Here is a 22,135-nt window from a genome sequence, read left to right as displayed (position 1 = left end):
CCTGGTAATTGGTTCTAAAGGCACCAAAATGTCATCCAAAAACAGGAAAAAGTGAGAATTAAAGAAAAATAAGTAGATAACTAATATAGATAAAGCAAATCCTTACATATAAAATTAGGAAATATCTGCTGGGAACTGTAATCACTGTCTATGTCAGTGTTTCCCAAGTATGGAGCCTCCAGCTGTTGCAAAACTAAAAGGCTGTCCGGGCATGCTGGGAGTTGTAGTTTTGCAACAGTTGGGGGCACCCTGCTTGGGAAACACTGGTCTATGTAGAGGACAGGAGCTTCTTCAGGGTCCTGTACAGTACACGCAATGTCCTAAAAAAGTAATGGAGTCGCCCTCACCTGGTGTCCAAAGGAGCAGGTAACCCTGGCACAGGTAAAGTGTACAGAACATGTAGTTCCTCCCTGTACTGTAGGGGGCGCTATCAGACATCAGCCCATTCTGATTGGTCGGTTCTTCCAGCCATTGACACGTTTCACAGATCTGGACTGTCTGTAGTATTGTATGTTGAGTCTGGTTTCAACTTACGATGGTCCAGAAAAGACCATTGTATGTTGAAACTATTGTATGTTGAGGCCATTGTAAGTTGAGGGATCACTGTGTATAGGGGAATATGCAAATCAGCTCATTACATCACCTTTTCAGGTTAGCTTAGCTTTTTATATTCCGTAACTAGAGCTAAGCTGATACCAGGGAACACCGTCCGAAAAGGTGATGTAATGAGCTGATTTGCATATTCCCCTACCCAGAATGCCTGCGGAGTGCTTAGTGGCCCTTGAAAGCTCCGTCACACCAGAAGTGGTGAACTCTCCCTGAGTCAAATACTCATCCCGTTTATATATATATATATATATATATATATATATATATATATATATATAATCTCCAATCACAATCATCGCCTATTATCAGTCTAAAGCCAAAAACCTTTTCTTCAGCATACATCTGGTAGAATCCTTCGGCATACCTCCTTCTTGGAGCATATTTTTTTTTTGTCAATGAGTTTACTACATGTGAACTCTTTTCATGCCACTGTTGCACTACAAAATATCAAGGCATAAAAAGTCATGTCTATAGCCGACATCTAAACTGTTCTACACTAGAAATGTATCTAGTGCTTCTTAATAAAAAGCTTTATGTTGATCGCTTACAGTTGACTTGGTGAAGTCAGGTAACTCTCACAGCCAATGACTTCAGCCAGCCACTCGCTTTAGGAATCCGAAGCAGCTTATGTTCTGAAAACAGCAGTCAGCTGTGTCACTGCACAGAACAAGGGGAGGCTCCGGTGTCTTGTGTGTAACCTTGTGTGAGCTGAGCGGAGAGCGCTGGATCAACAGGAGATCTGTAAATGTTAATATGCATGGTATATGACAAGTATTATATGGTCAGCGCCAGAGCATAAACTGCGCCTTGAAGATGAATGTGGCCATATTCTGAAGAAAGTGGACATTCAATAAGAATGAGCGCACCTGCAGCTACGAGGGTTTTTATATTGTCCCTAACAGCCATCCCGGTCACATATCTCTTCAACTATGTTTCTACAGTCTATAGGTAAGTGAATGTGCAATGTGTATAGTGTATTTTATCTTCTGCTTTATGCATCAATATATTACAAGGAGGCTGATAACTGCTGAATGAACTAAGTATGTGTATAAATCATAATAAATTGTACAAGCACATATGGTAATAATTTCAGTATGTTTTACCACACATTAACACTTTCCTAGATGTTGGACTTTTGTAGAAATCTCAAGGATACATTTTAGCTGCCTGACTTGTGTAATATATATATATATATATATATATATATATATATATATATAATTACACAACTAGTGTAATTTGTCTAACAATTTCTATGGCAAACATACAGGGCCAGATTATCATTGGAGCTTTTGGAGCTCCTGCTCCGGGCCCCGCATGGCCAGGAAAGAAAGGAGGTCCCGCTCCCTCTGCATCATGCAGGTCCTAGTCAGCAGTCATTTAAAAACAGGGATCTCCACACAGAACATAATGGCAGTGACTGCCCGATCAGGACCTGCTTTGTACCTTCTGAATGCTGGAGGGGATGATTTCTTTGAGGACCTGTGATAATGTCACGATCATGTGACTTGCGGGCAGAGCTAAAGTTCCCTGAGCAGCCAGGAGAGCAGAGTGTATGTGGTGAGTTATTCCTGCAATCTGTTGGTGTGAAGTCAATGTATACAGCAGTGTTTCCTAACCAGGGTGCCTTCAGCTGTTGCAAAACATCATACTAGAGGCACCCTGGTTGGAAGACACTAATATACAGTATATACATGTGAGCTCCAGAGCTGCACTCACTATTCTGCTGGTGGGGTCACTTTGTACATCAGTGTTTCCCAACCAGGGTGCCTCCAAGTGTTGCACAACTACAACTCCCTGCATGCCTGGACAGCCAAAGGCTGTTTAGGCATGCTGAGAGTTGTAGTTTTGCAACATCTGGAGGCTGGTGAGGTCACAGTGTACATACATTACACTACTTATCCTGTACTGATCCTGAGTTATATCCTGTATTATACTCCAGAGCTGTACTCACTATTCTGCTGGTGAGGTCACTGTGTACATACATTACATTACTTATCCTGTACTGATCCTGAGTTATATCCTGTATTATACTCTGGAGCTGTACTCACTATTCTGCTGGTGGGGTCACAGTGTACAGGTCACAGTGTACATACATTACATTACTTATCCTGTACTGATCCTGAGTTATATCCTGTATTATACTCCAGAGCTGTACTCACTATTCTGCGTTTGGGGTCACTGTGTACATATATTACATTACTTGTTGGGGGTTGATGTCAGTGAGCACTTAGTAGTGACATCGGGGGTGATGTCACCGGTGAAGTCAGGGGGTGATATCTGAGCACTCAGTGGTGATATCGAGGGTGATGTCAGTCAGCACTCAGTGGTGATGTCAGTGAGCACTCAGTGGTGAGATTAGTTCAGTGGGGATCAAAAGTTTGGACACCCCAGGTTAAAATTTGTATTAATGTGCATAAAGAAGCCAAGGAAAGATAGAAAAATCTCCAAAAGGCATCAAATTACAGATTAGACATTCTTATAATATGTCAACAAAAGTTAGATTTTATTTCCATCATTTACACTTTCAAAATGACAGAAAACAAAAAAATGACGTCTGTAAAAGTTTGGGCACCCTGCAGAGTTAATATCTTGTACTGCCCACTTTGCCAAGTATCACAGCTTGTAAACGCTTTTTATAGCCAGCCAAGAGTCTTTCAATTCTTGTTTGAGGTATATTTGCCCATTCTTCCTTACAAAAGTCTTCCAGTTCTTTGAGATTTCTGGGTTGTCTGTCACGCACTGCTCTTTTAAGGTCTATCCATAGATTTTCAATTATGTTGAGGTCAGGAGATTGTGAAGGCCATGGCAAAACCTTCAGTTTACGCCTCTTGATGTACTCCCCCGTGGATTTCGAGGTGTGTTTAGGATCATTATCCATTTGTAGAAGCCTTCCTCTCTTTAACTTCAGCTTTTTCACAGATGTCATCAAGTTAGCATCCAAAATTTGCTGGAATTTTATTGAATCCATTTTTCCTTCTACTTGTGAGATGTTCCCTGTGCCACTGGCTGCAATACAACCCCAAAGCATGATTGATCCACCCCCATGCTTAACATTTGGACAGAGGTTCTTTTCATTAAATTCTGTTCCCCTTCTTCTCCAAACATACCTTTGCTCATTCCAGCCAAAAAGTTCAATTTTAACCTCATCGGTCCACAGAACTTGTTTCCAAAATGCATCAGGCTTGTCTATATTTTCATTTGCAAAGTTCAAACGCTGATTTTTGGTGAGGATGTAGAAGAAGTTTCCTTCTGATGACTCAACCATGAAGACCATATTTGTACAAGTATCTCTTTATAGTGGAATAGTTTATCCCAACTCCAGTGTCTGCCAGATCTTTCTGGAGGGATTGTGCAGTCAAATGTGGGTTTTGAATAGTTTTCTCACAATCCTGCAAGCTGTTCTGTCTGATATTTTTCTTGGTCTTCCAGATCTTGCTTTAACTACCACCTGTTCCTGATGACTGCCATTTCTTAATTACATTCCGAACAGAGGATATTGACATCTGAAAATGTTTTGCTATCTTCTTATAGCCTTCTCCAGCTATGTGAGCATCAACTATTTTCAGTTTCAGATTTCTAGACACCTACTTAGAAGAACCCATGGTGCTGATTGTTGGGGCAAGGTCAGATGGGTCTGGGCACTTAAAACCTTTGAGATTGACATCACCTGGTCTTCCCAGATGATGATTGAGAACAATACATGACACTGGCAGGTCTCAGCTTTGCAAAGGGGGCAGTGCATGCTATAAATTCTGCAGGGTGCCCAAACTTTTGCCAATGCCATTTTTTTGTTTTCTGTTAATTTGAAAGTGTAAATGATGGAAATAAAATCTAACTTTTGTTGACATATTAAAAGAATGTCTAATCTGTAATTTGATGCCTTTAGGAGATTTTTCCATCTTTCCTTTGCTTCTTTATGCACATTAATACAAATTTTTACCTGGGGTGCCCAAACTTTTGATCCCGTAATGGCGTAAATGTAAAAAAAAAAAAAAAATATCAAAGTCTAGAACTACTGCTTTTTGGTCACATCATATACCATTAAAAAATTTATAAAAAGCGATCAAAAATTCCCATTTAAACAAAAATGATACCGATACCTATTGGGCAGACTAGATGGGCCAAATGGTTCTTATTTGCCGACGCATTCTATGTTTCTATAAAAACTACAGATCATGGCACAAAAAATGGTCCCTTATATAGCCTTGTATACAAAATAAAAGTGTTATAGGGTTCAGAATGGGTAAATTTTATGCATGTTAATTTTCTCACAAAAAGAAGTAAAATAAAACAAAACCTACATTAATTGGGTATCATTGTAATCATATGGGCCTACAGAATGAAGACAATGTGTAATTTTAACCGTAAAATATATTGAGTAGAAACAAACCCACACCCCCAAAAACTTTGCAAAATTGTGTTATTTTGCTATATTTTCTTTATGAATTGAAAAATGTATTTATTGTATGTGGGCAGGGCATCTACATGGGTGTGGGTGCATGGGGGGCCATGAGTTGTCCGTCCACCCCTGCTAGCCGGCAACAAGTCTCAGTGGGAGGGGGACTGTCTTGGGGGGATTGTTTAGGGGCCCCGTTATACAGAAGTGCTCCGTCTTCCAGGCAGCCTTAATCTGGCCCTGCAAACATAGGGGGAGATTCATCAAAACCTGTCCAGAAAAATGTTGCTGAGCTGTCCATAGCAACCAATCAGATCACTTCTCAAATTTTTTAAAAGGCCTCTGAAAAAATGAAAGAAGCGATCTGATTGGTTGCTATGGGAAACTCAGCAACTTTTCCTCTTGACAGGTTTTAATAACTCTCCCCCATAGTGTTTACTCACAAAACTGTCATAGAGGGGTATGTGAATTTGGTAAAAGTTCTGCCCTTAAGAAAACCCTTGTATAGGAAATGACTGGTCTAAGCCATCATAGCTTCTGCAACAATATTATTTTCAAAGACTTTGTTACGGTGCGTTCACATGCTAGTAGGTAACAGTGAGTTTCCCGTTGCGGGAAACCTGCTGCGTGTTACACTACCATTGATTTGAATGGGTCCACAGACAATCCACAATAGTGTCAGATTTGCGGACTGTCCGCGGACCCATTTAAATCAATGGTAGCTTAACTCGCAGTGGATTTCCCGCAGCGGGAAACGCACCCCTTGGTTGGATTTACTAGTGGTGTAATTCATGAGCAGCATACTAAGGGTCCGTTCACACAGCAGAATTTCCGCTAGCAGAATTCCGCCTCAAATTAAAGCCCATAGACTTTTATGGGATTCTGCTCTCCCATTCACACTTTTGAATTTCTGCTTGTGGAATTCGGCAAGCGGCTACAAGTTTGAAATTGTCGGCTACAAGTTTAAAAATGTATAAAAATGTTGTTATAATAAAAGATAAATTTCGTGGGGAAAAAAGGCCATAGGCTTAACATGCTGCGACTTTGCAAAACCGCCAAGGAGCTGAAAAAGAGTGAAAAAGCGACAAAAGTATTAAAAAAAAAAAAAAAACGCCAAACTGAAAAACACAAAGTGGAAAAAGAATTTTGCGATTTCTCATTGGTTAACAGCTAACATCTGGCCACAGCATTTTTTTTTTCATTGAAAAAATGCTATGGGGGCCGTTTTGGTATTTTTTGGGGGGGAAAACGCACAAAAAAAAACAAGTGGAAACTTAGCCTTACTGCCACAACTCCCATCCCAGCCACATTTACGATGATCTGAACTAAAGACTGTCATTTCAAGTCTCCAGACTGCTGTCAGACTGGGACGTATGGACGCAATAGAGATGCAGAAATGCAGCTGAATTATGGTGGTATAGGTTTGCCAAATCTCTATACAGTATAAACAAAATTGTTCTTACCTGTAATTTTTATTTCCTTGAGTCCCAAGGCAGCACACAGATGGGATATTTCATCCCCCAGTCTCCAACCTAGGACCTTCCACCTAGCAAGATAATTAAGAAATTAGCATAGTTAATTGCTGACCTGATAAGAACCCCCTCCTACAGATCACACCTGTGTTAATAAAATAGAGACGAATTACAGAAAAAAAAATAGTATTGGGAGGGTATTGGTGTGCTGCCTTGGGACTCAAGGAAATCAAAATTACAGGTAAGAACAATTTTGTTTTTCCTTATCGTCCCAAGGCAGCACACAGATGGGATCTTACATAGAAACCCAAAGGGAGGGTAATTCCTAAAAGGACTACAATCTCAAAGGCTGAATTACTAGCCTATACTTTGACACAGGATAGCAGTATGGACCAGGAGGCTGCATTACAGACTCAAAATTTGGACCCTCTGTGCTTATCAAGAGGAAGTTGAACTGGTAGAAGAGACTGAAGAAACTACAAGGAAAAATACTCTTTTTGCTCAAAATCACGAGATGGAAAAAACCAACTCCACCTCAGATTTATGAACTTCAAGCTCTTGTGGCCTGGAAGGACAAAACATTTGCAGATCTCAGCTAGACAACACTTTGTTTAGGACAAGGCGAGAGCCTCTTACTATCCAATACGGATTATTCCTCTACTGTTCTGCAATACGAGCCTTCAGGTACAGTTCAGGGCCAGCGGCCGTGGATATATGAAGGAAAACGACTATTTCTTCTATCCTTCTGGTAGATTCTTTACAGAACGAAAGAAATTCTCTAAATCAAATACAAATTTCTCATCCCTTTATGGAATCCTATGGACATGGCGACTTCACATATTGTATTCATTATATGATGGTTCTTCAAGAGCGGAATATCATTCATAATAGATGCTTACAGACTCAAGTGTAGCTGTATTTCCTAAGGAAAGGATCAACAATGAAGGAATTAGAGTTTTATCTCAGTTCAATCGAAGCCGGTTGTACAGATTATAGGAATTTTGTCTACAGTAAGTCTTGGTGCAGAGGAAGCCTACAGAATTCTCTACTAAATACGCAACGGTTGGAAAAACCAGACTCTGAAAGCCAAACAGAATGACATCACAATGGATACAGTGAAGACCTTCTGTAAGATTTCCTTATGAAGAAGATTGATAGAAACTATTTCACTAGCAGAGAACATCTCGTCCTGGTAGATCAGCATCCTGTGGAGGTACAACCTCTCTGATGAACTCTGAGGTACCAGAGTATTTCCGGATCTTCTAGATTTAACAAGAAGAGGTTCGAGTTACACTTTGATGGTATAGTCTCTTCTCTCACATTAAAACTATTATGTGGCTTTAAGATTCTAGGATAAACTTTGCTGAATCATAATATACTTGTAGTATGGACTGGTTGTTGTTTTCTTGTGGATCATGATCAGGACTAGATTTCTTTGATACGGTCAAACTGCTACAAAGTCCGTCACATGTCCAGTGCGGAATGTATTCTCTTTAGAGATCCACTTTGATATGAAGATGGCGTACTAAATATTACCACCTTTCATTATGCCAGAAGCTAGAAGGAAAACCGACAACCGGACGATCTCCTGTTGATTATCTCTGAAGTGGCTCTTTGTCCAAAACACAATCATGTAGCAGAAGTGAGATGGTGAATGTCTCCTCAGTAGAAAAGACACTCAATCCGCAATCCTCAACAAGAGACCCGGAGTCGATGGTTGGAATTATTCTGGTGGTAAAAGTAAAGAATTAAACTATGAACCTTCTGGAAAAGAAGAAACATTTCTGCTTGTAAACCACCATGCTTAGAGTACAGCACCACATGAGCCATCTGGAGACAGATCTGCTACTATCCCAATAGACACTTCATAATATCATTGGACCAGAGACAAGACAACAAAGAGCTTAAGACTCTGTGGAGATGAGCATCCCATGGACAACAAGCCTGATCCTTAAGTTAAGGAGACAGATCTTATGGAAACCATTAAAACTTCTTCCTTCAAGAATGGACCTGGAACAAAGAGAAGATGAATAAATCGTTTAGAACAGTAAAGTCTATATTTAAAAATGTGAATATCTACTATCATGTTGATTGTCATGTGCCAAACTAGAAGCTGAAGCTTTAACTGATAATGTACAAGTCATCTGCTTGATGTTAATCAGACCCATGGAAATGAATCTACTTTAGTTAGATGCCTATAATGTAATGACATCTATTAACAGATCTGCTACTCCTGAGCTGCAACACCAGAGCCAAAGATGAGCAGGAAGAAGATTTCTGGCACATATTATACGCCTAGGATCCTATGTATTCTTACACAGAGGCTCCATATGAAGGGCCTGACATCTGCAAGAGAAAAATATATATTAGTACATGATAGAGATGACAACCACAGAACCACCAAAGCAGATGGTGGTAGAAACATATTGGTGCCAGGTCCAGCTATAAAAATAAGAGACCCTGACCCAGGGCCCTATACACAAGAAATGACCCATAAGACAGTATACAGGGCATATATATATCTATAATGTGCGGTTAGACGTTATCTGCAACATAGATAGGCAACAAAGCCGAACTAAAGAGTAAGGAAAATACCCCTCTAAACAAGGCTGATAACAGAGTAACAATCTGTATATCTAAGTACTACAACCTTCACCCAAATATATAGCTGACAACAGGAGCAGCTTGAATTTACAAGATCTACACTTTCTATGCAGACTATAAGACTGACCACAGGGAAAGGGTTGTATTCATAGGCACTATAGGGTTAATACAGCCTATATGATTAAAGTGAACAATAGGTCGAATTCACAGGGAGTATAGTGAGCCACAGGTTGTATTCACCACAGTAATACAGACTATGAAGACTATGTCAGGCACAACAGACTTCATGCCGACTAAATTGCTACCAGAGAGCAGTAGCTATATACACAGGTACATGCTACATACAGACTATATGGATACAAGCACTACATATTATATACAGGTACATACAGACTATATGGATACAAGCACTACATATTATATGCATAGGTTTCATGCTACATAAGGACTATATGGATACAAGCACTACATATAACAGGATACATGATACCTGCAGACTATATGGCTGAGCAACAGCTTGTATCTACAACATATATACATATATACACACACACCATACATGCAGACAATATGTTAACAGAACAATAACTTGTATTCACAAGTATAACAGGCTCTATACAGACTATATCAGTGTCCTCAGATGCCAAAAACCACGACTCCCAGCACACCCAGACAGACAAAGGCCATCCCGTTATGCAAGGAGCCACAGCTCCGTAACACCCAGAGTCACCACGGCCACCAGATTACACGGCTTAAAACAGAGCGCAACAGCTTGTGTCCACAACTCCCAGAACACCTAGACAGACAAAGGCCGTCCCGGCATGTCAGGGGCCAAGCCCCGCAACACCCAGCCATACATATAATATACAGACTGGATGGCTGATAACAGGGAACAATAGCAAGCACTGCAGGTTTAAGCAGACTATATGGCCGAACAGAGAGCAATAGCCTGTAGCAAGCACAACAGGCTATATACAGATTGGATGGCTGACAACAGAGAGCAAAAGCTTGTATCAACAAGCACTACAGGCCTTATGCAGTTTAATGGCTGAAAACAGCGAGCAATAGCTTGTAACAAGCACTATAGGTCTTATACAGACTGGATGGCTGACCACAGAGAGCAATATTTTGAACCAACAAGCACTACAGGCCATATACAGATTGGATGGATGACCACAGAGAATAGCTTGTATCATCAAGCACTATAGGCTATATACAGACTGTATGGCTGACAACAGAGAACAATAGCTTGTAACAACAAGCACTATAGGCTATATACAGACTGGATGGCTGACCACAGAGAGCAATAGCCTGTAACAAAAAGTACCACAGGCTATACACAGACTGCATGGCTGACAACAGAGAGCAATAGTGTATCCACAGGCATTACAGGCCTTATGCAGTCTAAATGTCTTACAACAGTATAGATAAGATACTTATCTTTATTCCTGAAGCGACGTCACTGCATACAATTTACCAGAATGCAGCGCAAAAGACGGTCGCCATGATTCTCATGATGGATTTGCACAACAGCAAGATAGACACAATGTACAACCCATTGTGCACATTATTTAAGGAAATACAGTGGCTATAGCCATAATTCTGGTCAGAGAAGTCTGCAAAGGGTTTAAGGACATATCTGCTGGCAGGACCATGTGATGGGTAATGTTATTAATGCCAGGGAACCCCTAAAGCGTGAAACATACCTGATGCCAGCAAGTGTAGGAAACATTTGCTCCTCATGGAGATTTCCAGTCTTCACCAGGACCCAGCACCGGATATACTGTGGAGCAGACCAGATCCAGACATCCGAAGTGATGACAGACCGGACCGGCACAAGGAGACAGCTGTACCGATACGCCGGGATACTCCACCGGCATAAGCAAGATACCGATACGCCAGGATACTCTACCGGCATAAGCAAGGTATCGATACGCCAGGATACTTCACCAGCAGTCAGGTATAGGGAGCCCAGCCAGGATACTTCACCAGCATAATAGAAGGGCAAAACAGGGCTGGAATATGACATCAGCCAAAGGTTCAGAATGATTTATCCAGGATACTGCACTGGTTACCTAAATATTTAATCATCCATCATTACCTCAAACCGGGACCTTGCACCGGTCATATCCCTGCCATCTGCCTCTGCCAGGATACTGCACCAGCAGGAAAAATTTGATGGCAGGGAACAGCCAGGACCCCGCACTGGCAAATACTTACTTCAAAAAGTTGCAGCCAAGACCCCGCAGGGCTGAGATAAGCGATGGGCACACGGAACATCTCGGAACCAGTATTATGAGTCGGCCAGGACCCCGCGCTGGCTTATGGCTCATATCAGGACACTGGCACAGGTATTACCAGGACCCCGCACTGGTAAAGCATGAAGCTCAAAATATACTCTGAGACCAGGTCATGGCCAGGATACTGCACCGGCACTTAATTGCGTTGCAGCCAGGACCCCGCAAGGCTGATCAGAAGATCTGTAAGTCCAGAAACATCCAAAACAAAGGGAAAACCACAGGTAGAAGGAGCAGGTGGAACATCTCCTGGTGGAATGAGGACAAAATTAAACACAGGTGTGATCTGTAGGAGGGGGTTCTTATCAGGTCAGCAATTAACTATGCTAATTTCTTAATTATCTTGCTAGGTGGACGGTCCTAGGTTGGAGACTGGGGGATGAAATATCCCATCTGTGTGCTGCCTTGGGACGATAAGGAAACAGTATATCTCCAATAACAATCATTGCCTATTATCAGTCTAATGCCAAAAAAAACCTTTTTTTCAGCATACATCTGGGTATAATCCTTCGGCATACCTTTTTTTCAACTTATATTGAAAAGCACAGTTAACTATGTTTTTCATGAAAGAATTAAAGACAAATTGCAACGTAAGCAACAGTATGGAATACAGCTGCATATGTCAAGGATAAAAAGTAGTAGCAAGAAAAAAAATATATATATAAAGTAGCTCCATATTTTTCATGGAAATTTCAATTGGGTCCCACTGCTGAATAAATCTGCAGCTTGTGACCCAAATGACCTAAACACAAATTTGTATGTGACTGAAATAAATAGGGATGCTGAGTTTATTTTGTAGTAATCCTCATAATATATCAGATTATGGCGGGATCAGCCAATAGTCTGATGTGTTTGGGGCCATCTCAAAGGTTCCACCAATGTCTACTGTTGGAGGCCAGATAGAATAGATATGTTGCATTTCATCATGACTGTTACTTTTCTAGATGTCAGCAGCTTTTTATCCTCTCCCTACAGATATAAACATGCACACTTGGCCAATCTGAGCATGCATGTTTATGGTAGAGGCAGAAGAAATAATGGACAGGTGTGACAACTGTGTATGGCTGGCTTTTAGAGCCTTTGAACTTATTTGCCATGTGAATAAATTGTCAGGACCAAAACTGAAAGGTTGAAGGATTCCAGTGATGACAGATCATGGGTACACAAGTTTAATAACATTCTTTCCTTTATGGATTAAGCCTGTATGAAATGTGGACATTAGTTGTAATCATTTATATCATTTTAATCTAAAAATACATATACTTGCCATTTGCCATATCAAGGTAAGTGATAAAAGGTCAAAGAGCCCACAGAAAAATTATCATTTTCTTCTGCTATGTTTCCAAAGTGCATTCTTCAGTACATAGGGCATGCAGACACACACAAAAAAAAAAGTTTACACTTTTTAGGAAGTTTTTCAGAGTTACCCTGTAGTGTAAGTGTCATGCGCACCTAGTATTGTCTCATAACTTAACTGCCATTAAACCAACATAATAAACTGCTTATTGGGGAAAAAATATTTTTTGTACAATATAGCTTGTTCCTAGAAATACTTCTATGTTGGGGAGAGAAATTTCAAGCTTTTTTCACCCTCCTTTCCGATGTTATCCTTTCTCTACCATTCTTAATTACCTGCTAGTCTGTATCAAAAATCAACTCGAAATACCTAGTTCTCGATGCTGAGAGGGGGAAAAACCTTATAAAACATAACTTTTAATATAGTACTCTAAAATGCACCACACCTTGTGATAAAGAATGAGTGCCCAAATTACAAAGCAACACAGAAAGCAGTTACCACATGTTATGTGGATTTACAATCAAGGAGAAGCATAACTATTGCCAAATGTCACCCAACGCGTTTCTGCCACTACGTGGCTTCCTCAGGGGAAATGTATACAATATGCAATAGATAGTAATACTGCTATACAACAAAATATCAATAGAGTATAAAACAAACGGTATAGTTTGATTCATAGGGAAACACCCGATACACAGTGTATATCCCTTAATTATTTTAGCTCAACCAATAGGGAAACACCCTGCAGGCTCATATATATGCAATTGTTGCAAATTTTTCCTTACCTGCTAGTCTGACCTCGGAAATGGTTGGGTCATGGGTCTCTAGAAAACTCTTCTGCTATGCAGATGTAGTAGATGCCTTCTCACGATCTTTACTCTATGTTGACCAACTAATGCTTGGATATGGCCTCCCCTCCTCTGAGTGGTACATTACTTTCAGCTGAGACACCACATGATTGCTAAATTGGGCTCAACCGTGTCTACACCCATGAGGTTTAAACAATTATGTCGCCAAGGGCCTTCTCTCTGTGATTTATACTATACTGAATTCTCCTCTAGATAATGGTGTTCCTGCTCACAGATATATGGCCCATTGGGAGGAGACTCTAAACTTTACATTTTCTCTGTCGCAGTGGCAAATTATATGGGAGATTGTTTCTAAAGCATCCATCTGTACTGCCTATTAGGAAACTCAGTATAAATTGCTGATTGGCTGGTATCATACTCCAGAACGGCTGCATAGGCTGAACCCTACCATCTCACCACAGTGTTGGCGTTGTGGGGGTGGGGTTGGCTCGACCTTTCACATCTTCTGGACCTGCCCTTTAAATATAGGGTTTTGGTCGTAAGTTAGACGCCATATTGCTGATGTCTTTGAAACCTCTATCCCCTTGGATCCCCAGGTCTACCTGTTGTACTTATCTCCAACTTAAACTTTTTCTCCACATAGTGCTAGCTGCCAAGACTTTAATCGCCAAATTTTAGAAGAGGTCTGCTCCCCCATCGGTACATAACCTTCTTACTTGTATACGGGAGATCTGATCCCTGTTGTCGCTCACTGCCACCTTGAACAACACCGCTATTGCCTTTTCATCTGTGTGGGAACCATGGGACCGGTTCTCAGATCATCAACCTCCCTGATCCTTCCAACTCCTCCCCACCCCCTCCCTTCTATACCCCACCCTCCTGTCTTTTGTGATGTGTGTCCTTTGTGTTTGTTGTCTCTTGCATATCTGTCTCGCCTAGGTGATAATATGTATTTCTCCTTAATAGCGCTGTTGGCTGTGTTTTTTTTTTTTTTTTCCTGTTCTTGCTCTTATTCCTGCTAGGTTTCTGTTTTCTGCTGTACGTGCATATGATTCTGTACTTTGCCATGTTATTTTTTGTTCTTACGAGTGAAGGATGCTTCTCTTTACTCTCTCCTGCTATGCTAGTTTCCATTTTTACTTTTGTATTTGTGAAAAATTCTTCAGCAAACATAGTTATGAAAAAAAAAAAAAGAAATGCTTCTTTGTGCCAAGGGACTGCCCAAGGCAAATGTGGTACCAATCTTCAAAAAGGGCTCAAGGTCTTCCTAAGGTAATTATAGACCAGTAAGCTTAACATGCATTGTGGAAAAATTGTTTGAAGGGCTCATAAGGGACTATATACAGGAATACATAATTAAAAAAAAAACATTATAATAGCCAGCATGGGTTTACTAAGGATAGAAGTTGTCGAACCAACCAAATTTGCTTTTATGAAGACTTGAGCGGAAGCCTTGACAGAGGGATGGCTGTGGATAAAGTGGGAGATTTATCAAAACCTTTTGTAGGGGGGAGTTTTCAATTTAGTTACAAGGTAAAATTTCTAAACCTAAAGACCCAAAAATCCCCAAATTTATCAAAACCTGTGAAGGGGAAGCGTGGTGCAGATTGGTATTTTTCAGTGGCCCCTTTAAAAATGAAAGGAGCAATCTGATTAGTTGCTATGGGTAACTGCACTATTCTTCCGTTACACAGGTTTTGATAAATTTCTTCCATAGTGTTTTTGGATTCTTGGGTCTTTAGGTTTCGAAATTTTAGCTTGTAACTAAATTGAAAACTAGCTGAAGGACCATACCCAGAGAATAGTGGTCAATTATTCCTTTTCTGATTGGCCCCTGGTTATAAGTGGTGTACCCCAAGGATCAGTACTAGGCCCACTTTTATTTAAATTATTTATTAATGACATGGAGGATGAGAATAACAGCTCAGTTCCTATCTTTGCAGACATACAATTTTCTTTTTAGCCAAAATCTATAAAGTGCACATTCTGATATGGGAAGAGGATAACTTTAGAGGATAGGCTTTAATCCTACACTCATTTCAGTGAGCATCACAAGCCGAAATGACCATGGAAAAATGCTGCATTCCCTATTCTTTCTCTTATATGATGGAATAAGTGACATGTCATTGTAGAATGAACTATGTTGTACTACATAGTAACACTTTCCTAAATGTTGGACTGCAGAAGTCTTTTGAATGTACAGTGTCATGTACTGTCAGCTGTCTGACTCTTGGAACATGTGTAACTAATGGGATTTTTCTGACAATTTCTATGGCAAACATAGAAAGTATATGAAAGGTGTCAGATTCAAAAAAATTTCACAAGGTGTATGTGAATTTGGTAAAAGTTCTGACCTTTTTATAGGAAATGACTGGTCTGAGCCATCATAGCTTCTACAACAGTATTCTTTTCAAAGACTTGTTAGGTTGGATTCACTTATGGTGCTTTTCATGAGCAGCAAATTAAGGCTGATTTCAAATGGGTATTACTCCAAAAGGCTGGGTTTACACAACAAAATTTCCAACCAGAATTGCGTTTTGAAATTCCACTCGGAAATTCCAGTGAAGCAGAGTCTCATTGCTGGAAATGGGATTCTGCTGCACAGTGCACACTGCAGAGTTTTCAAGGTGGACTTTCTGCCCCAGAAGGTCAGCATGAAAAATTCTGCAAGAACATTAAACTTGTTCAATGTTCTGGTGGATTTCCACTCCGCAGACAATGCCATCTATGATGGCAACAGATTCAGTCGGCGCTGGCTGCACTTGAAATCGACGGCCAGATTCCAAAGTGTGCACCCAGCTGAACGCTTTCAACAGTCCACCTACAAACCCATATAAGTGCTTGTTTTTTGCACCACCAATTGTACAACAAATCTACAGTGAAACAAAATACTAATTATTTGTAAAGCAAAATTGAAGAGAAAAAAACATTTGGGGGGGATTTTATTTCCACACAATGGGCCTCATTTACTAAGCTGAAACCGACCAGTTTTTGTCTGGTTATTTTGGTGGATAGTGTCTGAGACTATCTATGACATGTCTCAGACACAGTGCGACAGTGTGCACGAGGAAAATCCAGCTAACCCGACATTGCCTTGTGAAAAGCCGAAAAAGGAGCGTGGTCTGTCGCAGAGGGGGCGTAGCCGACCCAAAAAGGGGCGTGGTTTCACAACCCGACCTATTTACTATTGAATTCACAGAAAATTCTGTAGATAAATGGCTGGAAATATCAACCTAGAAAAAGCTGCTCAGAAAATGTTCCAGACTTTTCCCCATAGTAAATAGAGAGGAATCCTGCAAGTCAGAAACATTTCCCACTAGTAAAAACCCGACACTCTTAGGAAATGAGGCCCAGTGCATCTTTCGGTAAAAACAACACAATGGCCTTGATTTATCAAACTGTGTGAGAGAAAAAGTGGAGAGATTTTCCCATAGCAACCAATCACAGCTCAGCTTTCACTTTACCTTTCACTTTAGCTGAGCTGCGATTGGTTGCTGTGGGAACATCCCTCCACTTTTTCTTTATTGTGTAGGTCCATACAATTACAATGATACCCAATTTATGTAGGTTTTGTTTTATTTTACTACTTTTAAAAAATTTGAACTTTTTGTGAGAAAATTTGTATGCTTAAAATGGTCCGCTTCTGATCCCTATAACAGTTTTATTTTTCCCATATATGGGGCTGTATGAGGGCTTTTTTTTTTTTTTTTTTTACACCATGATCTGTAGTTTTTAACTGTACAGTTTTTTTTATTTTTTTTGCTGGGACTTTATATACACAGTGTGAACAGACTTGTGCAGAAAAAAAGTTGGATCTTCTGGCTTTGAAGAGAGCGGTGCCCTCTGCTCACTTCCCTGACTGATAAGTCCCGGTGCAATCAAAACTTTTGAGGTGTGAAGGCAACATGTCAAAAGTTTTTACTAAACTCCAAGGGGGTGATTTATCAAAATCTGTGCAGTGGAAAAGTTGCACAGGTGCCCATAGCAACCAATCAGATCGCTTTTTTTCATTTTTAACAAGGCCTCTACAAAATGAAAGAAGCGATCTGATTGGTTGCTATGGGCACCTGTGCAACTTTTCCACTGCACAGATTTTGATAAATCTCCCCTGTACAGTTTCCAGTTGTCTTCAATGGGGAATGTTCACAAACAGTGCTGAAAATGCCGCACAAAATCTGCCCCAAAACAAGTGCTATGTCCAGCATTCATTTACTTCTATAGGGACTGCAAAATCATGGCTAAAATAAGCAGCACTGAAAACAGGAGTAACGTCACTTTTTTAAGTACTGCTTATTTCAGTGCTGTTTTTGCAATTCCCCATTAAAGTAAATGGGGGCTGGAGACAACACTTCTTTTGGAGCTGATTATTTTTCAGCACTGTTTTGTTGCTTCTTTTTACACTGTGTGAACATACCAAAAAACTGATTTTCAGCTGCAGAAATTTCTGCAACAAATTAAGAAACCTTAAAGGGGTACTCCGGTGGAAAACTTTTTTTTTTTTTTTTATCAAATGGTGCCAGAAAGTTAAACAGATTTGTAAATTACTTACTACTTAATCCTTCCAGTACTTATTAGCAACGGTATACTATGTGTATACTACAGAGGAAATTCTTTTTATTTTGGATTTCTTTTCTGTCATGACCACAGTGCTCTCTGCTGACACCTCTGTCCATTTTAGGAACTGTCCAGAGCAGCATATGTTTGCTATGGGGCAAAGCCTCCCTCAGGGGGGTACAACCCATACACTTGTATGGGGCCCGGAGCTTCAGGGGGACCCAGCTGTCCCTGGACTTTTTTTTATTTTAATTTTTTATTTTTGGGTTGTCAGTGTGTGGGCCCGCCACCAGTCATCATGGCCATGCTGGCACTGCCGCGGACAATGCTGCTTCCATGCAGCAGGGATACCTCCGGGGCAGGCCTGTCTCTTTAAATTTGCAGTGGCCGGGGGGGGTACTACTTCCTCCCACACGGCCGCTGCGCATTGATACAACTGCCGCCTCACAGTAGGGCTGTGGCGGAGGCTGAGCAGAGGAGAGTCTCTCTGCTGCCTGCCTGCTGAGTGAGAAAGTCAGGTGCGCCGCAGCTCCGCTCTGCTGGCTAAGGTGAGTGGTGGCAGTCCGAAATGAGCACTAGAGCAGCGCCGGCGCCATAAATGTATATAAAAAATAATATATATATATAATGATCATTTGGGGCTGGGGGGCCCAGAGGCGAGCAGTCGCAGAACTATATAGCGCAGGTGGCAGGCAGCTGAGCTGGGGCCTGCTGCCTGGGCAAAAGATTTGAAGAGGACTCAGAGGCATTCAGGTATAAACTATACGGGGCAACAATTAGCAGCAAAAATTGCTAATTGTTGCCCCCATATAGTTTACGCCTGAATGACCCCTCATCATATCTTTTGCCCAGGCAGCTGGCCCCAGCTCAGCTGCCTGCCACCTGCGCTATATAGTTCTGCGACTGCTTGCCTCTGGGCCCCCCAGCCCCAAATGATCATTATATATATTTTTTATATACATTTATGGTGCCGGTGCCGCTCTAGTACTTATTTCCCACCGCTGCCAGGAGGCACTCAGGCCTAAACTATATGGGGGCAACAATTAGCAGAAAAAAAGGGACCTACAACAACTATATAGTGGAAGATGTGCCTTGGCCCATATAGTTGTTGCTCTAATCATGGGCAGAGGTGTCAGCAGAGAGCACTGTGGTCGTGACAGAAAAGAAATAAAAAAAAAGAAAAGATTTTCCACTGTAGTATACAGCCGCTAATAAGTACTGAAAGGATTAAGATTTTTTTTAATAGAAGTAATTTACAAATCTGTTTAACCCTCTGGCATCAGTTGATTTAAAACAAAACAAAAAAAAAAAGTTTTCCACCGGAGTACCCTTTTAATAGCTGTATATTAAAATAAATCAAAGATACACATCTGGATTGCATATAGCTATGCCACAGTACAGTTTCTTCTATATTGGTAAAATGTTGTAACAAAGTAATTTTCCATATTGAGCAAACCTGATGGAACAAAGGTAACTTTAATGCACGCACATGCTTAGAATTGTATTTCACCATCTTAAAGAATGTTTAAAAAAAAGGTTGTGGTTACAAAATCCCAGGCATTAAACATATTTCTGTAAATAAAATGGCTCTTTATATGGGTATAACAAAGCCCTGGGTTAGCGCCTGCATTTTTATATAAATGTATATTAACAGATATGCTAAAAAGACAAATGACAACACAGTTGAAGCGCAGAATTTTATATCTTGAACAGCCTTTTAGTCTGCTTCTTTATACATTTCCTTCCTTACACCTGGAAGCATTATTTTGAGAAATATTTTGTTCCTACTCTAGATACCCAGAACAATCTGCATTTACACAAAAAGCTTAGCAATTGTGCTTATTTTGCTTACTTTACTACTTTTTTGTTATTGCTATATTTCTGTTAAATATTGACATGTACTTTTTTTCCATGTCTGATACCTTCTAAAACACTACTTATCAAAGCTTGTTATTGTAAGTGTTTGATTGTTACTTTATGTTACTGTTTTTCAGTTCTTGGCCGGTTGCAGTTGCTACTGAAATGGTCTTGGTGCTGATAACATTATTGTCCCGTCTGCTGGTGATTCAAAAACCACCCAGAGATCCTTTATTTTACAGTATGTATAATCTGTATCCTTTCAGAGCACCCTAAAAGGGAATCCTAGAATGTATAACATCACTAAAGCACTCAGCAATAATAAAAGCATCTTACAAGAAAGTATACAGAATCACACACAAAATTTGCGTAAATGCCACTCCGGCCAGGACCTGGAGCAAGTAGCCACTCTGGGCTGACTTACATATGTGCTCCACATTAGCTTCATGAACATTTGTCAGCATTTATGAAAAGGCGCAGGCAGTTTGATAAATGCGACCAGCTGCACCTGGTGCACACTAGTGTGCGGCAGACGTGAAAAAAAAACTAAAGTCACACAAGTTAATAAATGAATTGCTAGAACTTTGTTTTAAATCCACATAAAACATACATCGATACATAGGTCCAAAACATATAACATATGCCAACATGTTTAAAACAACAAATGTTCTTAGTCAAAGAAGAATGCTGAGTTCAAAAGGCATCAGAGTTTGTAATGTGTTCAGTACATATGCATCTGTGTTTGTCTTATGTGGATTTTAAATAAAGTTTCTAGTTTTTATTGATGTTTTTGGAGAGCTGGAAGTTTGCATCTTCATGTTCCCATATATACCATCTACCGTATTTATCGTCGTATAACACGCACTTTTCAGGCTAAAATTTTTAGCCTAAAGTCTATCTGCGTGTTATACGTCGATAAGCCGCTGCAGTTCAATGATTTAAAGCGGGCGCTTTAAATCAATGAACTGCAGTGGCTTTGCAGGTGCAGAGACCACCAGTGCTGCCCGCTTCTCTGCCCCTGCCTGTCCTGGGGTCTAGAGCCCTGCTGCCGGCCCTTCTCTCCCCCTGGCTATCGGCGCCGCTGCCCATTCTCTCCCCCTGACTATCGGTGCCAGCGCCTTATTGCCGGCGCCGATAGCCAGGGGGAGAGAAGAGGCAATGGGGCAGCAGGGTCTGGTCCGCACTGCTTCAGGCCTCCCGTGTGAGTCCCCTGCGTCGTTGCTATGCGCTGCACGGCGCGGCGCAATGACGTCACTCGTCATTGCACCGCGCCGTGCAGTGCATAGCAACGACGCATGGGACTCGCACCGGAGGCCTGGAGCAGCGCAGACCCGACCCCGGCATCAGGTAATTATGCAACCGGGGATGGGGGAGGCAACGGGGCAGCGGCGCCGGCAATGGGTGCCGCTGCTCCTTCTCTCCCCCTGGCTATCGGCGCCGCTGCCCCATTTCCAGTGCCGCTTCTCTCCCCCTGGCTACCGATAGTCAGGGGGAGAGAATGGGCAGCGGCGCAGATAGCCAGCGGGAGAGAAGCGGCGGCAGCAAGGCTCTAGACCTCAGGAAAGGCAGGGGGAGAGAAGCGGGCAGCGACGGCCTCTCTCCCCCTGCCTTTCCTGGGGGTGTATCGGGGTATAAGCATGCACACACACGCACCCTCATTTTACCAAGGATATTTGGGTAAAAAACTTTTTTTTACCCAAATATCCTTGGTAAAATGAGGGTGCGTGTTATAGGCCGGTGCATGGTATACCCCGATAAATACGGTACTTGAAACATGTTACTTAACATGGATTTAAAAATCTCCCTCAATGAGGGTCCTTAGCCTCATTGGGTAAAGGGCCTCATATACACACTAAAGTAATCTAAATTTGGTGGGACCCGTTCGCTCCATAACGTGTATAGGGGCCTCCTGACTCCAGACTCTCTGTTAGGAGAAAGTTTGATTGGGATGTTGTATTTCAACTGCAGGAGGAATCCTTACACTATATACTTCTATACTTCCAAAAAGTATATGATTTTAATTAAAAAGTTTCCCTTTTATTAAAAAGTTTCCCTTTTTTCCATTACAAGTAATTAGTGTTGAGCGGCATAGGCCATATTCGAATTCGCGAATATTCGCGAATATATGGACGAATATTCGTCATATATTCGCGAATATTCGCATATTCGTTATATTCTCGTTTTATTTTCGCATATGCGAAAATTAACATATGAGAATATTAGCATATATAAAATTA

The 22,135-nt window shown here is 41.1% G+C and overlaps 1 protein-coding gene across 5 annotated transcripts in view; it reads left to right on the top strand.

Annotated features, from left to right (window-relative positions):
* Positions 1-22,135, top strand: part of TM6SF1 (transmembrane 6 superfamily member 1) — a 116,418-nt gene that overhangs the window by 62,525 nt on the left and 31,758 nt on the right. The window contains exons 1-2 of one of the 5 annotated variants that reach the window (XM_056572169.1): positions 1,198-1,557; positions 20,036-20,139. In XM_056572169.1, coding sequence (XP_056428144.1) covers positions 1,427-1,557; positions 20,036-20,139 — 235 coding nt within the window. In that variant the 5' untranslated portion in view covers positions 1,198-1,426. Of the gene's footprint in view, positions 1-1,197; positions 1,558-16,729; positions 16,853-16,974; positions 17,051-17,241; positions 17,380-20,035; positions 20,140-22,135 lie in introns of those variants that run through there. The other 4 variants (XM_056572173.1, XM_056572171.1, XM_056572170.1 and 1 more) reach the window with 4 other exon arrangements.

The sequence above is a fragment of the Hyla sarda genome, chromosome 4 (assembly GCF_029499605.1).
Source record: "Hyla sarda isolate aHylSar1 chromosome 4, aHylSar1.hap1, whole genome shotgun sequence".
Classification (NCBI taxonomy): Eukaryota; Metazoa; Chordata; class Amphibia; order Anura; family Hylidae; genus Hyla; species Hyla sarda.
The sequence above is the reverse complement of the archived record's forward strand: the minus strand, read 5'-3'. Positions and strand labels throughout refer to the sequence as shown.